The sequence below is a fragment of the Leptidea sinapis genome, chromosome 22 (assembly GCF_905404315.1).
Source record: "Leptidea sinapis chromosome 22, ilLepSina1.1, whole genome shotgun sequence".
Classification (NCBI taxonomy): Eukaryota; Metazoa; Arthropoda; class Insecta; order Lepidoptera; family Pieridae; genus Leptidea; species Leptidea sinapis.
The window spans coordinates 7326188-7343799 of record NC_066286.1 but is presented as its reverse complement, the minus strand read 5'-3'; the positions used below and the strand labels follow the sequence as shown (position 1 = coordinate 7343799).

At 36.8% G+C, this 17612-nt stretch overlaps 1 protein-coding gene across 2 annotated transcripts in view; it reads right to left on the bottom strand.

Moving 5' to 3' along the window:
* The window catches only part of LOC126970788 (rho GTPase-activating protein 6-like), a 155654-nt gene that overhangs the window by 5198 nt on the left and 132844 nt on the right, over window positions 1-17612 (bottom strand). For both annotated transcript variants that reach the window (XM_050816880.1, XM_050816879.1), the window contains 6 exons: window positions 8445-8595; window positions 5908-6133; window positions 4500-4667; window positions 2579-2716; window positions 561-659; window positions 141-228 (listed from right to left, as the gene is read on the bottom strand). In XM_050816880.1, the coding sequence (XP_050672837.1) occupies window positions 141-228; window positions 561-659; window positions 2579-2716; window positions 4500-4667; window positions 5908-6133; window positions 8445-8595 (870 nt within the window). The remainder of the gene's footprint in view (window positions 1-140; window positions 229-560; window positions 660-2578; window positions 2717-4499; window positions 4668-5907; window positions 6134-8444; window positions 8596-17612) is intronic.

Here is a 17612-nt window from a genome sequence, read left to right as displayed (position 1 = left end):
ACATATTAACATTTTTTTAAATTATTTATTTATCGCGTGCGTCCGTCGCGAGCATGTCAGTGACGCAAGCCCCTAAGTTATCCCTCTTCCAAAAACTGCCCCATGCAGCTAAAGAAGTGTTCGCTTCAAAGAATATCTACCTCATTGTAATCACTGGAATCGTTGGAATCTGGTGCTGGTGGGGAGCACAACACACCGCTGCTGCTACACTCCTCGCTGCCCAGGACCCTGTCAATAACACATCAGAGTCTATTATGTTCCAAGAAATACCAATGAAAACTATGTGAAGTGCACATAGTGACATCGCAAACCATGTCGTATCAACCCGGATTCATCGCCGCATACCGCACAAGGAAGCCCATTCCACAGCTTTGTTGTACGTGGAAGAAAGTTCTTTGTAAATCGCACTGTGGAAGAACGCGGCACATCCAGTTGGTAGGGATGATATTCTAATTTGCGGCATGTCGTGCGAAGGTTGAATTCGGCGTCAGGAATTAGGTGAAACAGCTCTTCAGAACACTCTCCGTCACTTTACTATTGTGTTTCCATTTGAACCATACCTTGTAACAATAGTCATGGCTGAAGACATGGACCCAGAGGATGTATCAGATACCGCGTCTCTGTGTCGCGGATGTCTCACCGGAGCTCGCTCATTGTTTCTGGAAACACGGGATCCAATATTAATACGCCAGATACACGAGAGTACATTACTTAAATGATGTGAAGAGCGAAGTAGCTTCAAAGAAACTGGGGGGTCATTAAATTAACCAAAATCGTAACTGAATTATTAATTAATACATTTATTAACCGCAGGCTCATGTGGAAGGCTTCTTACAATATTAATGATTACGTAAACGACATGGAAATTACAATTAGGAAATAATAGTACCTTTAATAGTTGTTACTTTTTATAAGTTTTATGGCACAACCTGGAATTATTTAACTAGATTGATATAAATATATATAGGATGTCCCAAAGTTATGGGACATGAAGGGAAAGTACCTTAAATATCGTAGATAGGGTATTTCACTGAAAGAAGACTTTATGTAATTTTTAAATTTTAGTAATTTTGCATTCAAAGATTTTCTAAAAATTACTTGCCTCGTCTGGGAATCGAAACGACTTAAATGTAAAAAAAACACCCCTACTTTTAAACCTCCTTTTTTTTAATAAACCTCCTTTAGTGAGTAGGACGTTAACACGTTTTGAAAATTAAACATAAATTAAATAATTTTCAAAATTTTGTCACATCGGTGCTATTTTTGAAATGTTAAAAATAACATTTCATTCACAGTCTATTTCTTTTTAATTTTTAATGTCCACCATTGAATGTCAGATCACACAGGTATGAAGTGGGGAATGGTACATATTTAGAGCTTCCCTTGACAGCTCTGGATATTGTTGATTTCTTTTCATCCAAAATATTTCGTAACTTTGTTCATAAAATCATTATGGCAGTATTAAAATTAAATTATGTGTCTGACGGGTGCTGCTTGTGGTGCCAGGTCGATCTGTTACATAAATCATTGTTTTTGTTGGATGAGATTACTAATTTTGACAGTAATCACGACCATCACGTACACGAAGCATCCTTACACTATAATACACGATAATTTATATTTATACACCTTATTCTCTATTATTTTTTATGAAAACTTTGATATTTAAAACGCATTTTAACTGACACAATTCATATATTGGATGCATCACCTTACAAACTAATTTGTTTTTTGTATATTACAGCCATAGTGAAATACTCTATTGATTGAAGAGAGGCTGTTCATTTTTTGGATGTTCTTCTTACGTACTCTACTTTTTCCGAACATATATATGATGAAAATGGATGTTTGTTTCCGAGTCATGGATGTTGTTTATATGTATTTATGAATGTTTAAGTAAGTATATTCTAATCAATATATCATTGTCTTGTACCCATAACTACAGGCTATGCCTAGTTTGGGGCAAGATAATTTGTGTGTCAATATTATATATTATTATATGGTAGATCTAGTAGTTTAAAAGAAATATTTATAGTGACGATTCAAATCGATTAGTTTAAGGCTAAGTGACAAAAGCGCTACGTAAACGCCTTAAGCCTAAACGCCCCTTATTCATAATAGTCCGCTAACTTAAAACAGCCGCTAAGGAGTGTTTTTTCTTATTCTGACTTAGGTCAATAGAAGAAGACAGAGTGAGAATTAGCAATGCTTTAAGTTAGCAGACTATTATGAACTAGCTGACCCGGCAAACGTTGTTTTCCCATATAAATTGTTTTGATCTTTTGCTTGCTAGTTGATAAGAAATGGCGCTAGTTGTATTCATTAGTAACAATCACACTTCTTTTATATTTTGTGTAATTCACACTTTACTTTGATAAATTGTAGCCTATTTGTTTTTATTCTGGTGTGTAAGTAAATTGTAAAGTTTCATCAAAATCTATTCAGTAGATTTTGCGTTAAAGAAGTTCAAACATAGATCCAGACATACATACTATCACATTTATATTAGTAGCATAAGGGTGTAAGTAAATAAAGTTTATTTGACTTTGTCTTAGTATTTAATTGGTTATGTGCTCACATGTTGTACGAAGGTAGCGCAGTATTAGCGGAGGCGGTGACCGTCGCGGTAGCGGTGGCGGTAGCGGAGTGAAGGAAGTTATCCCGCGCCCACACGCGCCGCGCGCTATTCTCTAAGTTCACGCTTGCCGCCGCTGATCTGTCAACATATAGGACATTAATTTGTACCAAAGTTTAACGATGATGCGGCACCCGAGCCTCTGGGGTACCGTCCAAGTGACCCATCGAAAACTTGTTATGTCTTGTTGAACTCTCAGGTTGTAGCTCCATCTACAGGATTTACTTTACAGTTGAAAACCTGCTCATTTCGTACTATTATAGGGGAAGAGACTGGACCTCACGACACAGGGAATCCTAGTGTGAGGCCAGAATACTTGTAAAATTAAAGTTACTTACTTTAAACCAACGTATACTTTGTAACAGATATTTTGTAAATCTATGTAACTAATATGATACTGCAATTTGTTCTAAAATTTAATCCCAGAATTGAGGGATACTCTATTTAGATCATTTCTGTAGCAGCCAGCAAAATGGTCATTGTTGGACGAACGTGTAACATAGTTGTGGCCAAGGCTCGTATAGACCTTTTCTCAATAAATAATGCTCAGAAATTGAAACTAAATGGCTCGTGCCACCTCTTGAATCTCAGGTGTTAAAGTAAGTTCATCTCTCACATTGTCTTCGCTTGATTACAATATGATGTCAAATACTTTTGAAAATGAATGACCAATAACGAGCAACAAGGAATTTTCCCGCGTGAAAACGTTCGTTTTTTTTTCAATTACCAGCTTTGTATTCGCAAGCCAGTTCGAAATTTAAATATAATCATTGACAAGTTACCTCTTTGGTTGCCATGTTTCGGAGTAATAGATCGTTCCTTCTTTAAATTACATGACACAATATATGAGTTTACTATGTAATTTATTCGGCCTCTAACTCACAACTGATATGAATTTTCATACAACTTTTGCCGGCCGCTGCTCGCATGTATATGACCAGTGCAGCAATTTTGATTTATCTCGAAGAAGGTTGTCAAAATAATGTTTAAATTTCCAAGAATGTTTGAAATATATATTTTGCACCTTCACGGATCTCTGAAAGTACATTCGCTCTGTCTGAAAGGTCAACGTTTACGTTTCAATATGCGGGCGCCAAAGTTGCATGAAAATCAAATAATAATGTGTTCTTCATTTGTTTTCTTAATTCGAAATAGAATATTTTGATAGACTTCGTTCGATACCTCTATTACAATTCACTCATAATATTATGTCAGCCCTAATTATTTTTTAAATGGCTGCCAAGTATTCTTCCAATAGACTTCTACGTTCAATTTGCAAAATTTATATTTAGAATTTATTTGCTAGCATTAATATTATTTGATTTTATGCCTCGTAGATGTCATGAACCACTATATATCACTGGGAAAGGGGCACTCGACCAAGTCGAGAAGATTTTAAATGTATACATTGTTCTCTCATTAGGAATCGCTAGTTTTTCCCCTTGTTCAACAATATACTATATACTAGTACTGGTGTTACAACTGGGCCGAAACTGCGTTATTTCATCTGCTCCAAAAGATTTTGACAGAAAATCTATTTCAAACGGGTTCTTCATTGGATTTTCGTTGGTTTTCCAAATACGGCGCCTTTTTCAGCCGTGAAGCAGCAATATTTAAGCATTATAGGGTTCCGGTCTGAATGGCGCCGTAGCTAGTGAAATTACTGGGCAAACGAGACTCTCAAAATGACGAGCGCAATTGTGGTGCTGCTCAGAATTTTTAGGTTTTTCAAGAATCCAGAGCGGTACTGCACTGTAATGGACAGGGTGTATCAATTACCATCAGCTGAACGACCGGCTCGTCTAGTCCGTTACTGTCAAAAAAAAATTGTTCGAAAACTAGGTTCCATTCATTTTGTACTCACTCTGCTCTCCTCAGCAGCAAAGAGTCGAGGTGCGCGGGCTGTGTATGAGCCAGGTGGATGTATGCCTCATGCAGGAGTTCAGCTGGCAGCGTCCATAGCTCAGACTGTCGTTCCACCAGCTGAGTCACCACATTGATAACATCGGTCCGCTCCATTAACTGTTCAGCACTGAAATTGGGAGAATGTCTAAATTATGAGTACATTGAATCTTTTGTTAGACGGCTGAAAAAAGTTACGCTTTATTATCCATAATGGATGAAAACTTTAGATAAGTTATAGAAAGACTTGTTTATGAAATATTTTATTACGATAAGAAGTAGCAAGACGAATGAGAAAGAGGTAGTGGCAATAACAGTAGCCCAGTAATTACAATAGCTATGGCCCCTTTGAAACTGAATCAAAGTGCTCGTACAGTATTGCTACGTACGGAAATACCTGATAACGGAGATATGAGGAGATATAGCCATTAAAATCTAAAGTTACAGGAGGAATATGATCTAGACTGTTCGAGAAGTTAATTAAAGGAAAATTAAATGTTTTGGCCATTTCATGCGTCGCAACAAGTACTAGCTTCTGTAACTCATCATGCAGGGAGAGATACAATGAAAAGAGTTGATTTTCTTGTAAGTTCTTCTCACGTGCTCTACTTTTTTAGTAAATATAATAGATTCAGTAATTTAATAAAAATATTTATAGTGAATCAAAAAGCGCTTGTATTAAGCCTAATTTATTTAAAATTTTACTACAAATGGAGATCTCTCTGAATTAAATAAATAGACAATTTGACTATGACTTTGCAAACGGAAAGCCGGTAGAAGGCGGTCTTCTTGCTGAGGTTTAGCTTCAGCTCTAAATGATGTAGCGTACTGCTGGATCTAAAATCAAAATATGTATGACGATGACAACAATCCCCTGCGATCAATTGAGCTGACATAACTTGACATAACCACGGGTGCGTTGTGTCTCGCAAGCTGCTGGAAGCCATAGAAATCGACCGTTGACCTAATTTTAATAGAGACAAGGGTTGGGCTCTGCCACCAACTTGGAAACCAGTGTTACAAAACGCATCTTCCAATAAGACCCATAGTGCCGATGATCACGTACTGGGCATTGTGAGTAAATTTTGTGCAACGTGGACACCAATAGTGACACAGTGTCAATGATACCGTGCTTTTCATCACCACTGGCGCACCCCGCGCCTTTTCCAGCCGCGCACTACGAGCCCAAGTTCGTAGTAAGAGACGGGATGTTATCGTGAACCCACAACACTCACCCTGATGAAGGACCTCCGAAAGTAGTCGTCGGTACCCACACCGATAAAACGTAAGTACCTATTTAGTAATACGGCATTACTAAATAAGTAAATAATGTCTCACGATAGTTTTAATGATTAAAAAACATGACTTACCTAGCTGCTTCATTAGGCTTATTCTTATGAAGGATGTTTGGAGCAAAGATCGTCGCTAGATTAGCTGCGTCCATTTTATGGCCAGCATGATTATGCGAGTCTGATGAATATGATGCCAGTTGTCCCAGGAAAGAAAGGAGAGCGTTGAGTGTATCCCGGTGGGCTACCGGGAGTAATTGAACTATGTACCGTAGAGCTTCCCATTGCAATAGCCTGTTCCGAATTTCTGGAAAATTAAATTTTTCTGTTAAAATCCATAATTATTCCATTGTTAATAACACAGAGAAAAATAAGTCATAATATATCTAATGGTGCTAATATGGAAATGAAAGTCATCAAGTATTTGAAAAAGTCTTCAAATACTTGAGGGCTTTCATTGAGAGCCAAATGACGACCCATATTAGCCCAGTGGCTAGTGACGCTTCCTACTGAGCTAGAGGTGTTGGGTTCGAATCCCAGTACCCACATACAAGTATATGATGAATACGGGAGTTTGTTTCTGAGTTATAGATGTTTATATGTATTTATGTATATTTTAGTAAGTGTATTGTATTAAATATATCGTTGTCACTTGTCACACCCATAGAACAGGCAATGCCTAGTTCGGGGCAAGAGAATTTGAGTAAAAGTGTGTCAATATTATTTTTATAAAATTCTTGTACTTACTGCTAAGAGCGCTTTTGCACAGAGTCCGATCCGTATCCGTGAAAACACGGTCCAAAGTAATCGTAGAACTATTTCTATGATTGACGGAAAGAAATCGGATGACGGAAGATCGGAACAACCATAAAAAAAGTTCTACGTCTACTCCGGACCGTGTTTTCTCGGATACGGATCGAACTGTGATCGGACGTAGTGCGAAAGCGCTCTAACAGTGCAATCAAATATCACACTTAATCAATGAAAGCAGTAGATCATTTACACAGACCCATATTCTTAAATTCCTTAACTTTAGTAGTCAAAAGTTGTGATTGACAAGAACGGTATATTTTTATTGAATAAACAATCGAGCGCTTTTACGGGTCCCTTGATGGTAAAGAATCACTAATAAACATCAGAGCGATTAAAGGAATTTCGCCAACGTCCTTGCAACTGTTCCGGTTGAGTGAACATGGTGCTTTTATAGTGTATGTAGTGTGACGCTAGAAACCAAGCTTTGAAGTTGGAGTTTGGTTGTTTGTAAACCCGATATAGACCGTCATCATCATCATCATTATCATCAGCCGGAAGACGTCCACTGCTGGAGAAAGGCCTCCCCCAAAGATTTCCACGACGATCGGTCCTGCGCTGCCCTCATGCAACGTATTCCGGCGATCTTGACCAGATCATCGGTCCATCTTGTGGGGCCTACCAACACTGCGTCTTCCGGTACGTGGTCGCCATTCGAGGACTCTACTACCCTTGGCCATCTGTCCGTCAAACTATGTGCTCTGCCCACTGCCACTTCAGTTTCGCAATCATTTGGGCTATGGCGGTAACTTTGGTTCTCCTACGGACCTCCTCATTTCTGATTCGATCTCGCAGGGAAACTCCGAGCATAGCCCTCTCCATTACCCTCTGAGCGACCATAAGCTTTCTCATAAGTCCCATAGTTAGCGACCACGTCTGTGTACCGTAACTCATCACTGGCAACACACACTAGTTGAAAACCTTTGTCTTCAGACTATTGGGCTTCAGAGTTCCGAATCTGGCAACATTGCATTAATACGTATTGCTGGAGTAGTTTAGTCTTATTATATTTCTTAGTCTTCAAATAACCTACTAATTGAGCTGAGTTTCTCGTGTCCATTCTTCTCAAGTCTGAGACATATTATTTCGAATGGGTTATTATTTGACGTTCAAGTATAAGTGATTTTAAATCCTATTTTGAATAAAAACGACAACTCTCCTGTGATTCCTCTAGTGCTGCAAGTTTGGGTAGCAGTGATCACTTGATCACTTATAGTCAGGAGACCCTACGCTCGTTTGCCCTCCTCTCCCAAAAATTAACACTTGTATGTTATCAGAAAAAAAAACAGAAAATATAAACTCTTATGAGTAACTTTATATATTATGTTCTTCAATCAGGTAAGTTTATCTTTCTGTATTCGATTCCAAGCAATTCATGAATAACGGGGAAACCACCTAAACTTATTTTATAGTCTTGAGTGACAGAACGAGCAGATGTACGACCCGATTGTGTTGGCAATTGATGTTTACATTGAAAATATATTACACAATTTATACGTCTATATACACTGTCACAGATGTGAACACGTCGATAAAAATAGCGGCGAACTGTTAGCCTATATTTTCAGCAACGTACGCACACTAAAACAAAGTGACGCATCGCGAATCTAAGGCATAGCTGTCATATACACTAAAGTAATAAAGCCTAGCCTGTTGTCATTCGTTGCCTAACATCAATAGCTCTTTTAAACGCACAAATTATGTAAGGAAAATATGTTATTAGTCGGAGCACAGTAGACATATGTACAGTGTATCACAGAATGACTTAAAGATATAAAATCTTATGATTTTTTTATGTCTTCACCTACTTTGAGTTTGTAGGAAGGCGGGGTAGAGATCCCTGCAGAGAAGTGGATCGGGAAGATCCCGCAGGAACTCTTTCAAAAGCGTAGCGACGTCGTGAGGACTGTCAGCCGCGTCTATTGCTGCTTCCTGACCTCTCTCCCATTCTTCTCTTAACTGAAACAAGAATATTTCGAGTTAAGCTGCTTTTCCATAGATATATAGACAAAATATCAATACTACAAATCGCCAGCTGCGTTCAAATTAAATTATTAATTTAAAAAAAAAACAACTTCAACTTTTTTAAATATAAATATGTTTTATTGCTCCCAAAATGTAGTAAGCACATATTCTATTGTATTTCTATACTTCTCAGTTGTGCTATAAAATATTTTTGGTTGTTTAGTACTAGTAGACTATCAAGAACTTGTAAAATAGTGCGAATAGCACTCATCTACAGCTCAAAGATAGTATTAATATTGGCAAATGAAAATAACTAAAATAAATCCTAGTCTTGCCATACATACTGAAATAAAGAAAAAAAATTATATTGCAAATAACATTTATTACTTTTACAGTATGTTAGTTTAATACATAAATATAAAACAATTTAAATATAAAAAGCTTATTTGAAGTGGTCTCTATTAACTACAATGCAGTCCTTTAAACATTGAGGCCAGTTATCAATAGAAGCACGTACTCTTTCCATGGGAATATTCTTCACTGCCAATCGCACGGATTGTTTTAGGGACTCCAAATTATCATGGCGCTTAGAGCAACCGTACTCTGTAAAACTGACCATAAATCATAATTCAGCTGATTAAGATCGGGACTAGACGACGGACAGTCTTCAGCTCTGATGAAGCCCGAAACCTTCGTTTCCAACCAAGACTGCGTAGAGCGTTATCCCGGCGCCAAATCTTGCTGGAAGGACCATACTTGGTTATTGAATATGGTGTTGTTAATGAGCTTCACTACCTTCTCAAGAATGGTATCTTGATACACTTGTGATTACACAAAGTAGGTATGGAGCCAAATACAATTTTTAAAGCTCGTACGATTCGTACTCGTGCAATTCTTAAAAAACGTCGAAAACCTATCGTAAATTCCTTTAAATGGACTCACTGATCGCCGCTAAAAGCTCACTTACATCAACGTTGTAAATAGTTGCAGCAAATGTGTCATATTTTCAAATACGTAGTTGTGACACCAAACAATTAATGATTTATGATGCGTGCTCCAACACGAGAAATTAATATCAGTGTATTTCGGCGACCTTTGGCAGTGCGGAAAATATTTGGTGATTACTCACCAGTGGGAGGCTTTGCACAGTATGCCGGCTAGATTATGGGTCCTACAACGGCGCCTATTTTTGCCGTGAAGCAGTAATGTGTAGGCATTACTGTTTCGGTCTGAAGGGCGCCGTAGGTAGTGAAATTACTGGGCAAATGAGACATAACATATTATATCTCAAGGTGACGAGGGCCATTGTAGTGCCGCTCAGAGTTTTTGGATTTTTTCAAGAAACCTGAGCGGCACTGCATTGTAATGGGCAGGGCGTATCAATTACCATCAGTTGACCGTCCTACTCGTCTCGTCCCGTATTGGCATAAAAAACTAATGTAAATGGAACTATTTTCCTGTTATTTTGGTAGATGGCTTTTATTTTTAAATTTATTTAAGGAAACTGAAGAGTTTAAAGGTAATTAACAATTGGATTTCCGGTTACGTTTAAATACAAAAGTGACGGCGCGGCGTGTTGAGTAATTTCGTTATATCGTACGCTTGCAACGCCTCGGATAGTGAGGGACTTGTGCAGCCTTAGGTAATTTATACGTCTAGATAGATCCTCTTGCTGTTAGGCAGCATGACAATAGGCCAGGTTCATTAATTTAGTGTGCATGACAGCTATGTTTTACACTCACGATGCGTTGCTGAAATCTAAGTTTAACAGTTGGCTGTTAAATAACTGTGCAAATGAGACTTAACATCTTGTGTCTTAAGGTAACGAGCACAATTATTGTAGTGGAGCTCCGAATTTTTGGGTTTTTCACGAATCATGTACAGCACTGCATAGTTATGGGCAGGGCGTATCAATTAGCATCAGCTGAACGTCCTGCTCGTTTCGTTTCTTATTGTCATAAAAAAGGACCTTGCTCGAGAGTCAGCTAACCACTGAGCTATATGGGTTGTCTTTAGTTCCCATGTTTTTGAAGATGATGATAAATATTTTATACAATCTTGAACAAAAAGTCCGCTGAGACACTTGCTTCCATTTCTCTCAGGTCTGAAGTGAATTTTTTTCATCATCTTTTAGTCAGTGATCTTTCAGTAAGTGATACAAAAAATCAAACTAAGATCATTTATACGTCTAGATAGAATACTGTGAAAACGCCGTAAAAAATTGAGGCTGACTGTTTACCTCTTCTTTGAGCAATGCACGCACACTAACACAAATCGCGAGTGTAAGATGTAGCTTTTCACGCTCACTAGAGCAATAAACCTGGCCTGTTTTCATCGGCTGTCTAGCAGCAAGGGCTCTATCTAGATGTATAAATTATCAAATTATTTAACATTATGTAAATATATTTGAATTCCCTAGATCTAAATGTCAGCCACAGTCTCTACACGAGACAAAACTGGGCTGATGCCAGCGGTATATGTACACTCCCACACTTAACACTAATCATTATAAAATAACTATATTTCTTCCATAAAATCTGATATTAATCATTGAGGTACAACGCGAATATGTGCAGGCAAAATGTCTCAACCATGGCCACATAATATAGATATTTAGTAATTATATTATTGTCCAAATCTGCTGTATTGTAAGGTGCTGCATCCAATATATGAATCGTCTTCAAAGTTAAAAGGGTTTTAAACATCAAATATTTGCTTAACCTTTAGAGCTTGAATTTATTGTTTGTGTAAGGATGCTTCGTGAAGATGATGGTCGTGATTACTGTCACACTTAGTATTTATATTATAGATAAAAAAATGAGCTATTTTTATAAGACGACATATAGTAAGTAGTCTCTACCGTGTGGCTAGCTCAAAAGCCAAATTCGGACGCACAAGACATCAACACAAAAATATATGGTAAGCACTAGAAGACTGTAGACAACCACGGGAGACACTCCTCAACATTGATGTCAATGTGGCAAATCGCCTTATTCAGCTGAATTGAATTCAACTTAGACAGATAACGGTGGCCCTAACTGGGCACGGTCCTTATAATAAACATCTAATTAATACACGGACGAGTAAAATAAGAAGGACTCCGTGTCACCTTACATAATAGTGAGGTACCAAAACAAGCCGGTAAACGTGTAAATACATAGCCCCACAGATACACTTACACTAATACAAGCCGATCGGCCGCCATTATGAGATTTGCCATCGTCTGTGACAGATCAGTTTGCATCGCAATAAAATATATTAAAAATGCTGCTGTGCGTTGTGAAAAAGTGTAAAAACAATACTATAAAAGTATTTGTGGATATATGATTATTTAAGGGAGAATTGTGTATCTGGTATACCCCGTAACCGCACACACACTAGCATAAAGGTGCTTCACTAATTTATAAAACTTGCTAATGTGATATTTGCGCGAAGTCCTTCTTTTTTTACTAGTCCGTGATTTAATATTGTTTTATATGATAGTAAGGGATAAGACGAGCAAGACGTTCAGCTGATGTTAAATTATACGCCCTGACAATGCAGTGCCGCTCAGGTTTCTTGAATAAACCCGAAAATTCTGAGCGGCACTACAATTGCACTCGTCACATTGAAACATATGATGTCAAGTCTCATTTGCCCAGTAATTTCACTAGATACGGTACCCTTCAGACCGAAAAACAATAATGCTTACGGTTACGTCGGGAAATTACCCCGATTATACCATACAGGTGCAGAACACACCGTTACAGGTGAAGAAGAACCGAAGAAAAAGAAGAAGCGACGTCTCTGCGTAATGTTAGTGTTATGGTTAACATTTAAGAGTGGCCATAATACCCCTCTCCAATTGAAATAAATTATCTTAACGAACGATCCAGAAGACTGATAAGGCATCTTAATCGTTGCGCCATTAAGATAAGATGGCTATAAATCATTAAAATTCAGGCCAGATGCTCGATTAACACAGCTTCGGACCAATGGCCGGGCGGTATGTTTCCCAGCGAGTCGCAGATTCGATCTCCGTTGGAGGAAAATACACCTAAAGTCTAGAAAGACTGTAACAGCTGTGAACATGTCGAAAAAAATAGCGGCGAACAGTTAGCCTCTTTTTTCAGCATTGTACGCACGGTAGATAATTTATACGTCTAGATAGAGTCTCTTGCTGTTAGACAACCGATAAAAACAGACCACGAATATTAGTTTGGTGTGCGTGATAAGCTACGTCTTACACTCGCGATTTGAATGACACTTTGTTTAAGTGTGCGTGAATTGCTCAAAATAGAGGTCAAAGGGCCTACCATAAACTTTTAATAAGCGATGCTAATCCGATTCAGTTCAGTTTAGGTACCTAAACTGAATCACTAAAATTCATACCATGAAGTGGCTTTTACTGAATGGCGTTTGGATCGCTTATGAAGAATGAACGAAATAAAATTGGGTTTCGAAACCTAAAATGATATGATTTTAGCGGTTTTTTTGCCTAGAAAATACTAAAAATACGTTTTAAAATTACGCAAGTGCGTCAAATTATAAACCATTAAGCCCTTTCTTATACTTATTAAATAAAAGTAATATAAATAAATATAGTTTTTTGAATTAGAAATTAAATGTTTGCATATGTGTTTTCGTAAAAATAGCGAGTTATGAACGCACCTCCATTGATGTTTGATTTAACAGGACCACAGAGTACATTTTATTTAATTCGTTCTTGCGAACATGCTATAGCCCGGGCCCTTACTGCCTCGTCTTTAGTATTTTCATTTTTGGTATTTATTTTTAGTATTTTGTTTTACAAAAAAGTCCAATAAAGTTCTCTCTCATCTCTTCTCATCTTTAATCAATAAAATTTTTCTTTTCTATTATTTCACTATTTTTTAAAGGTTATTAACAACACGATTCACTTTCCTCTAAGAAAGTAGCAACTTTTTTCGAATCGGTCACTTTGACAAATAAGCTATCCAGTTTAGTTTGAAATAACACCTCATGGTACGAATGAATGAACGATATAAATCAGTTTGCGATTCAGTTGATATCATTTTTGACATTCAATTGACATCATTGTGATTTAATCAGTTGATTTGACGTCAACCTAAATTAGATAGCTCTAATCACGTCGTGGTACGAAATAGCAAAGCAGTTCATATTAGGTTGTCAATTGAATCGCAATAAGAGTATTATAATATTAGTATTATTCTATAGGTAGGCCCGCAGGTCTAAACTCAAGAACCCGTGTACTTACTAAAACTAGGCCGTTAAATTGTAAGAAATCAAGACGTTCGACAATCTTCCGTTTAATTATACTATCACTTGTGAAATTATAATATCACGGCTTTGACAATAAATGTCGCACAAATATATGTCGCAGCATATACATATTTACCATACAAACCTACCACAAACAAAATAGGTGATTGAGTGCAAATTATGCACGGTCGCTGCCCGCGCGCTCTTCGCAGGTAACAAGAATGAAATGGGCGTGAAAAAATAAAAATGGCTGTACGCAGGGGCGTCCAATTCTTTATAATTTAATTAGTAGTCTTAACAACTTTACACCAATATACGCCTTGGAGATTATAGTAAGTACGAAAGTATTTAAGAACATTTAAATGTTTTTAAAAAGCTTAAGCTCAGAAATAATGATAATGGCAGTTGAGTAATGCATTCAATTTCATCTTCGATTATATATATAAGTTTTGCTCGTATCGTCAATTTATCTCACTAGTCTAAGAGTGCACAACAACAATACGACGTATTATATCACGCTCTATAATGTTACAACTACAGTGAATTTTCAAAGTTGAAAATCAATTAACATCTTAATTTTCCCTCGCACACCGCTGTACGTCAATCGTTTCATTTTATGCGATTGTTTCTACTATTTAAAAGCAGTAAATAAACATATTTTTTTCCTATGGAAAAGATAAAGATTGATGCAGAGTCAAATATCAGCCCCACCATCGGCTAGCGACATAGGATGTGTGGCGGCGTTCCTCCACAGTGCTATTTTCAAGGAATTTTCTTCCACGTACAACCAAGTTGTGGAATGAGCTTCCTTGTGCGGTTAGGTAGTGGTAGTTACATATTTAGTATAAATTCATTAAAGTTTTTAACAGTCTCAATCGCATTCAAAAAATCCTCCTTACAATGTTTCTCCATAGTTTATATTTTCATTAGTGAGTGTCTTTTTTTCTTGACTCTACCTAATACCTGTTTATTTTATAGTTTAGTTAGTTAAGTGGGAAGATTTATTTTTTGCCTATAATGTTATTTTTTTACCGACTTCAAAAACCAGGAGGTTCATGGTCCGATTTACATGATTCATCTTAAATGCGATGCGGTGCCAAGCCAAATGTAAGAGCAGGTTACCTACACTCGCCATGCGTGACTTTGAACGGAAAAGCTTCGTCTAGAACAAAACCATGCAGGTGGTAGGCACCAACTTAAACCCTATCTATAGGTAGTATTTTATTTATATCAAAGGTTTGCAGAAGAGGTGTATTAAATTAAATCTTTATAAAGTTATTTAATACTTTTCAGTTTTTTTTCTAATTATATATTTTGTAAAGAGTACTGTAAGTACTTCTAGTAATAATAACAATAATAAAAGTATTTAAGTAAAGAGCTGATTTTGTTATTTTTAAAGTATACAATTCTGAGCAAAATAATGGAAATTTTAAATTTTAAACACGTGATAACTTCGTACCGTAGTATCTAAGCACGATTCAGCTGGCTACAACAGTGTTATTATACGTAAGCAATGTTTATAGCAGCGCTAACAAAAATTGTAAACGGGAGTGTAAATATAACAGTGCTAAATACGAACGAACTGCTTATTAACAAACGAAATCTATAACAAAGTTGTAACTAATTATACTAACACGGTTGCTAAGGAGCGCTGAGGTACTTATGTTGCAAGTAATAACGTTTATTAAGTAAAAGTCAGATTAAATTGAGATGGTTTGGACATGTCGAGAGAATGAATGAAGAACGATTGATGAAGAAAGTGTATAAGGCCAGTGTGAATGAAAGTGTTGGAAGGGGTAGACCTAGGCAGACGTTTCAAGATCAAATCGTCTTGAAAAAAGGCCAGGTCAAGAGTACCCTAAACCGGAGAGCATGTATGAAAGGAATAATGAAAGTGGACGAAGCGAAACAAGTATGTAAGGATTGTAGCAAGTGGAAAGAAGTGGTCTCTGCTTACCCCTAAAACGGGAAAGAGGCGTGATTTTATGTATGTATGTAAGTCAGATTAAAAAAGGCATAAAGAGGCATTTATTTTCTCAAATCTGATTCCTGATGTCTTTAAACACTACCAATACTACCAGGACTTCGGAAACAAATAGCGCTTTCAGAGAGGAGAAGCAGCGCAAGAAACTCTCCCAGCATTCTTTTTTGTGCTCTTTTTAATCAAATATACAATATTGTACTGACATTGTTGTTGCTATAAAATAATCATTGTCTAGTCCCAGGCTGTCCAATCACTTCGATATTCAGCTTTGGTAAAGTAGCATTTACGGCAGAGCCATTTTTAATAAATCATTCACGTTTATTTATGGATAATGGCTTAACAGTGGCTGGGACTTTATTAAAAAGGTATATCCATTTACCCTTAAAGCTATTATGTATCTTATGAGGCCTACAAGAATTAATTACAAGCAATCCTAAGAGATTGTTCCTCGTATTAAATATTAAAAGTAGAAGTAAGTTTCTAGTATTATAATAATAAATCAAAATCACAATTTAGAGCACAAAGGTGACGATTTTTATGAACGTATTTTCTGACAATGAACAGTTATAATATTTAATTTGTAAGATTTTTCTTTGAGTGACTGTTTATAACCAAGCTGATATATAGCACGAACTGCTCTCTTTTGCAGCGCAAACACTATATCAATATCAGAAGCATGACCCAACAGCAAAATACTGTACGTCATGATACTGTGAAAATAACTGAAGTACACAAATCTAGCGGTAGCAACATTCGTGTACTCTCTAATCTCTATAATTGTCTCTTTATAACGATTAGCACATTCTTTCAACCCAACAAAAAAGGACGAGTTTTCAATACGTATTTTGTTTTGAAATTTATTGCTATTTAACATATACAAAATTGCCCGAACAGCTCTTTTCTGCAGCACAAAAATAGAATAAATATCAGCAGCATTACCCCATAATAATATACCATATGCCATAATGCTGTGAAAGTAACAAAAATATCCAATCTTGCAGTTTCAATGCCTGTTAAGGATGGAATTTTATTTACTCCGTATGCAGCAGAACTAAGTCTAGTCGATAAGTTGTCTATATGAGGCCCCGTTGGAGTTTGGTATCTAACATTATTCCAAGAAAAACAGCTGTTTCAACTATATCTAATTTCTCGTTTTTAAGCTGTACATAGATTGACACTTGTCTAACAATAGGTAGCGTAAATTTAATGAACTTTGTTTTATTATCATTAAGTAATAAGTTTTAAGCTTTAAAACAATGTACAACTTTAGTATTGTATTTTAAACATTAGTATTTTAAACATGAGTGATGTATCAGCAAACAACACACTTCGATATTTATCCTTTGCGAAATAAGGGACATCATTTATATAAATAAGGAATAGAAAAGGTTCTAAAGTCGAGCCCTGTGGAATCCCATTGTAATGATTGGTCTAGAGGACCTTTTTCCGTTGACATCCTTTGCAGACGATAATACCGTAATGGTGAAGTTTTCTGACTAATGTTTCGTGTTCAAGACAATCGAAAGCCTTGGATAAGTCATAAAAGACGCCACGCCAAGCGCATCACGAGAAGAGTCTGGAAAGAGTTCCAGGTTCAAGTATATTATTATCAAGTCAACACCAGCATCGGTAGTTGAACGACCCTGGATAAAGCCAATCTGTTTGGAGTGTAATAAACTATTATGGGAAAAATTACGAAGCAATTGATTTAATATTAACTTTTCAAAAAAAAAATCTAAAAGTACTGCCCCTAGATCCCTGCAGAACATAAACAAAGTAGGGATAG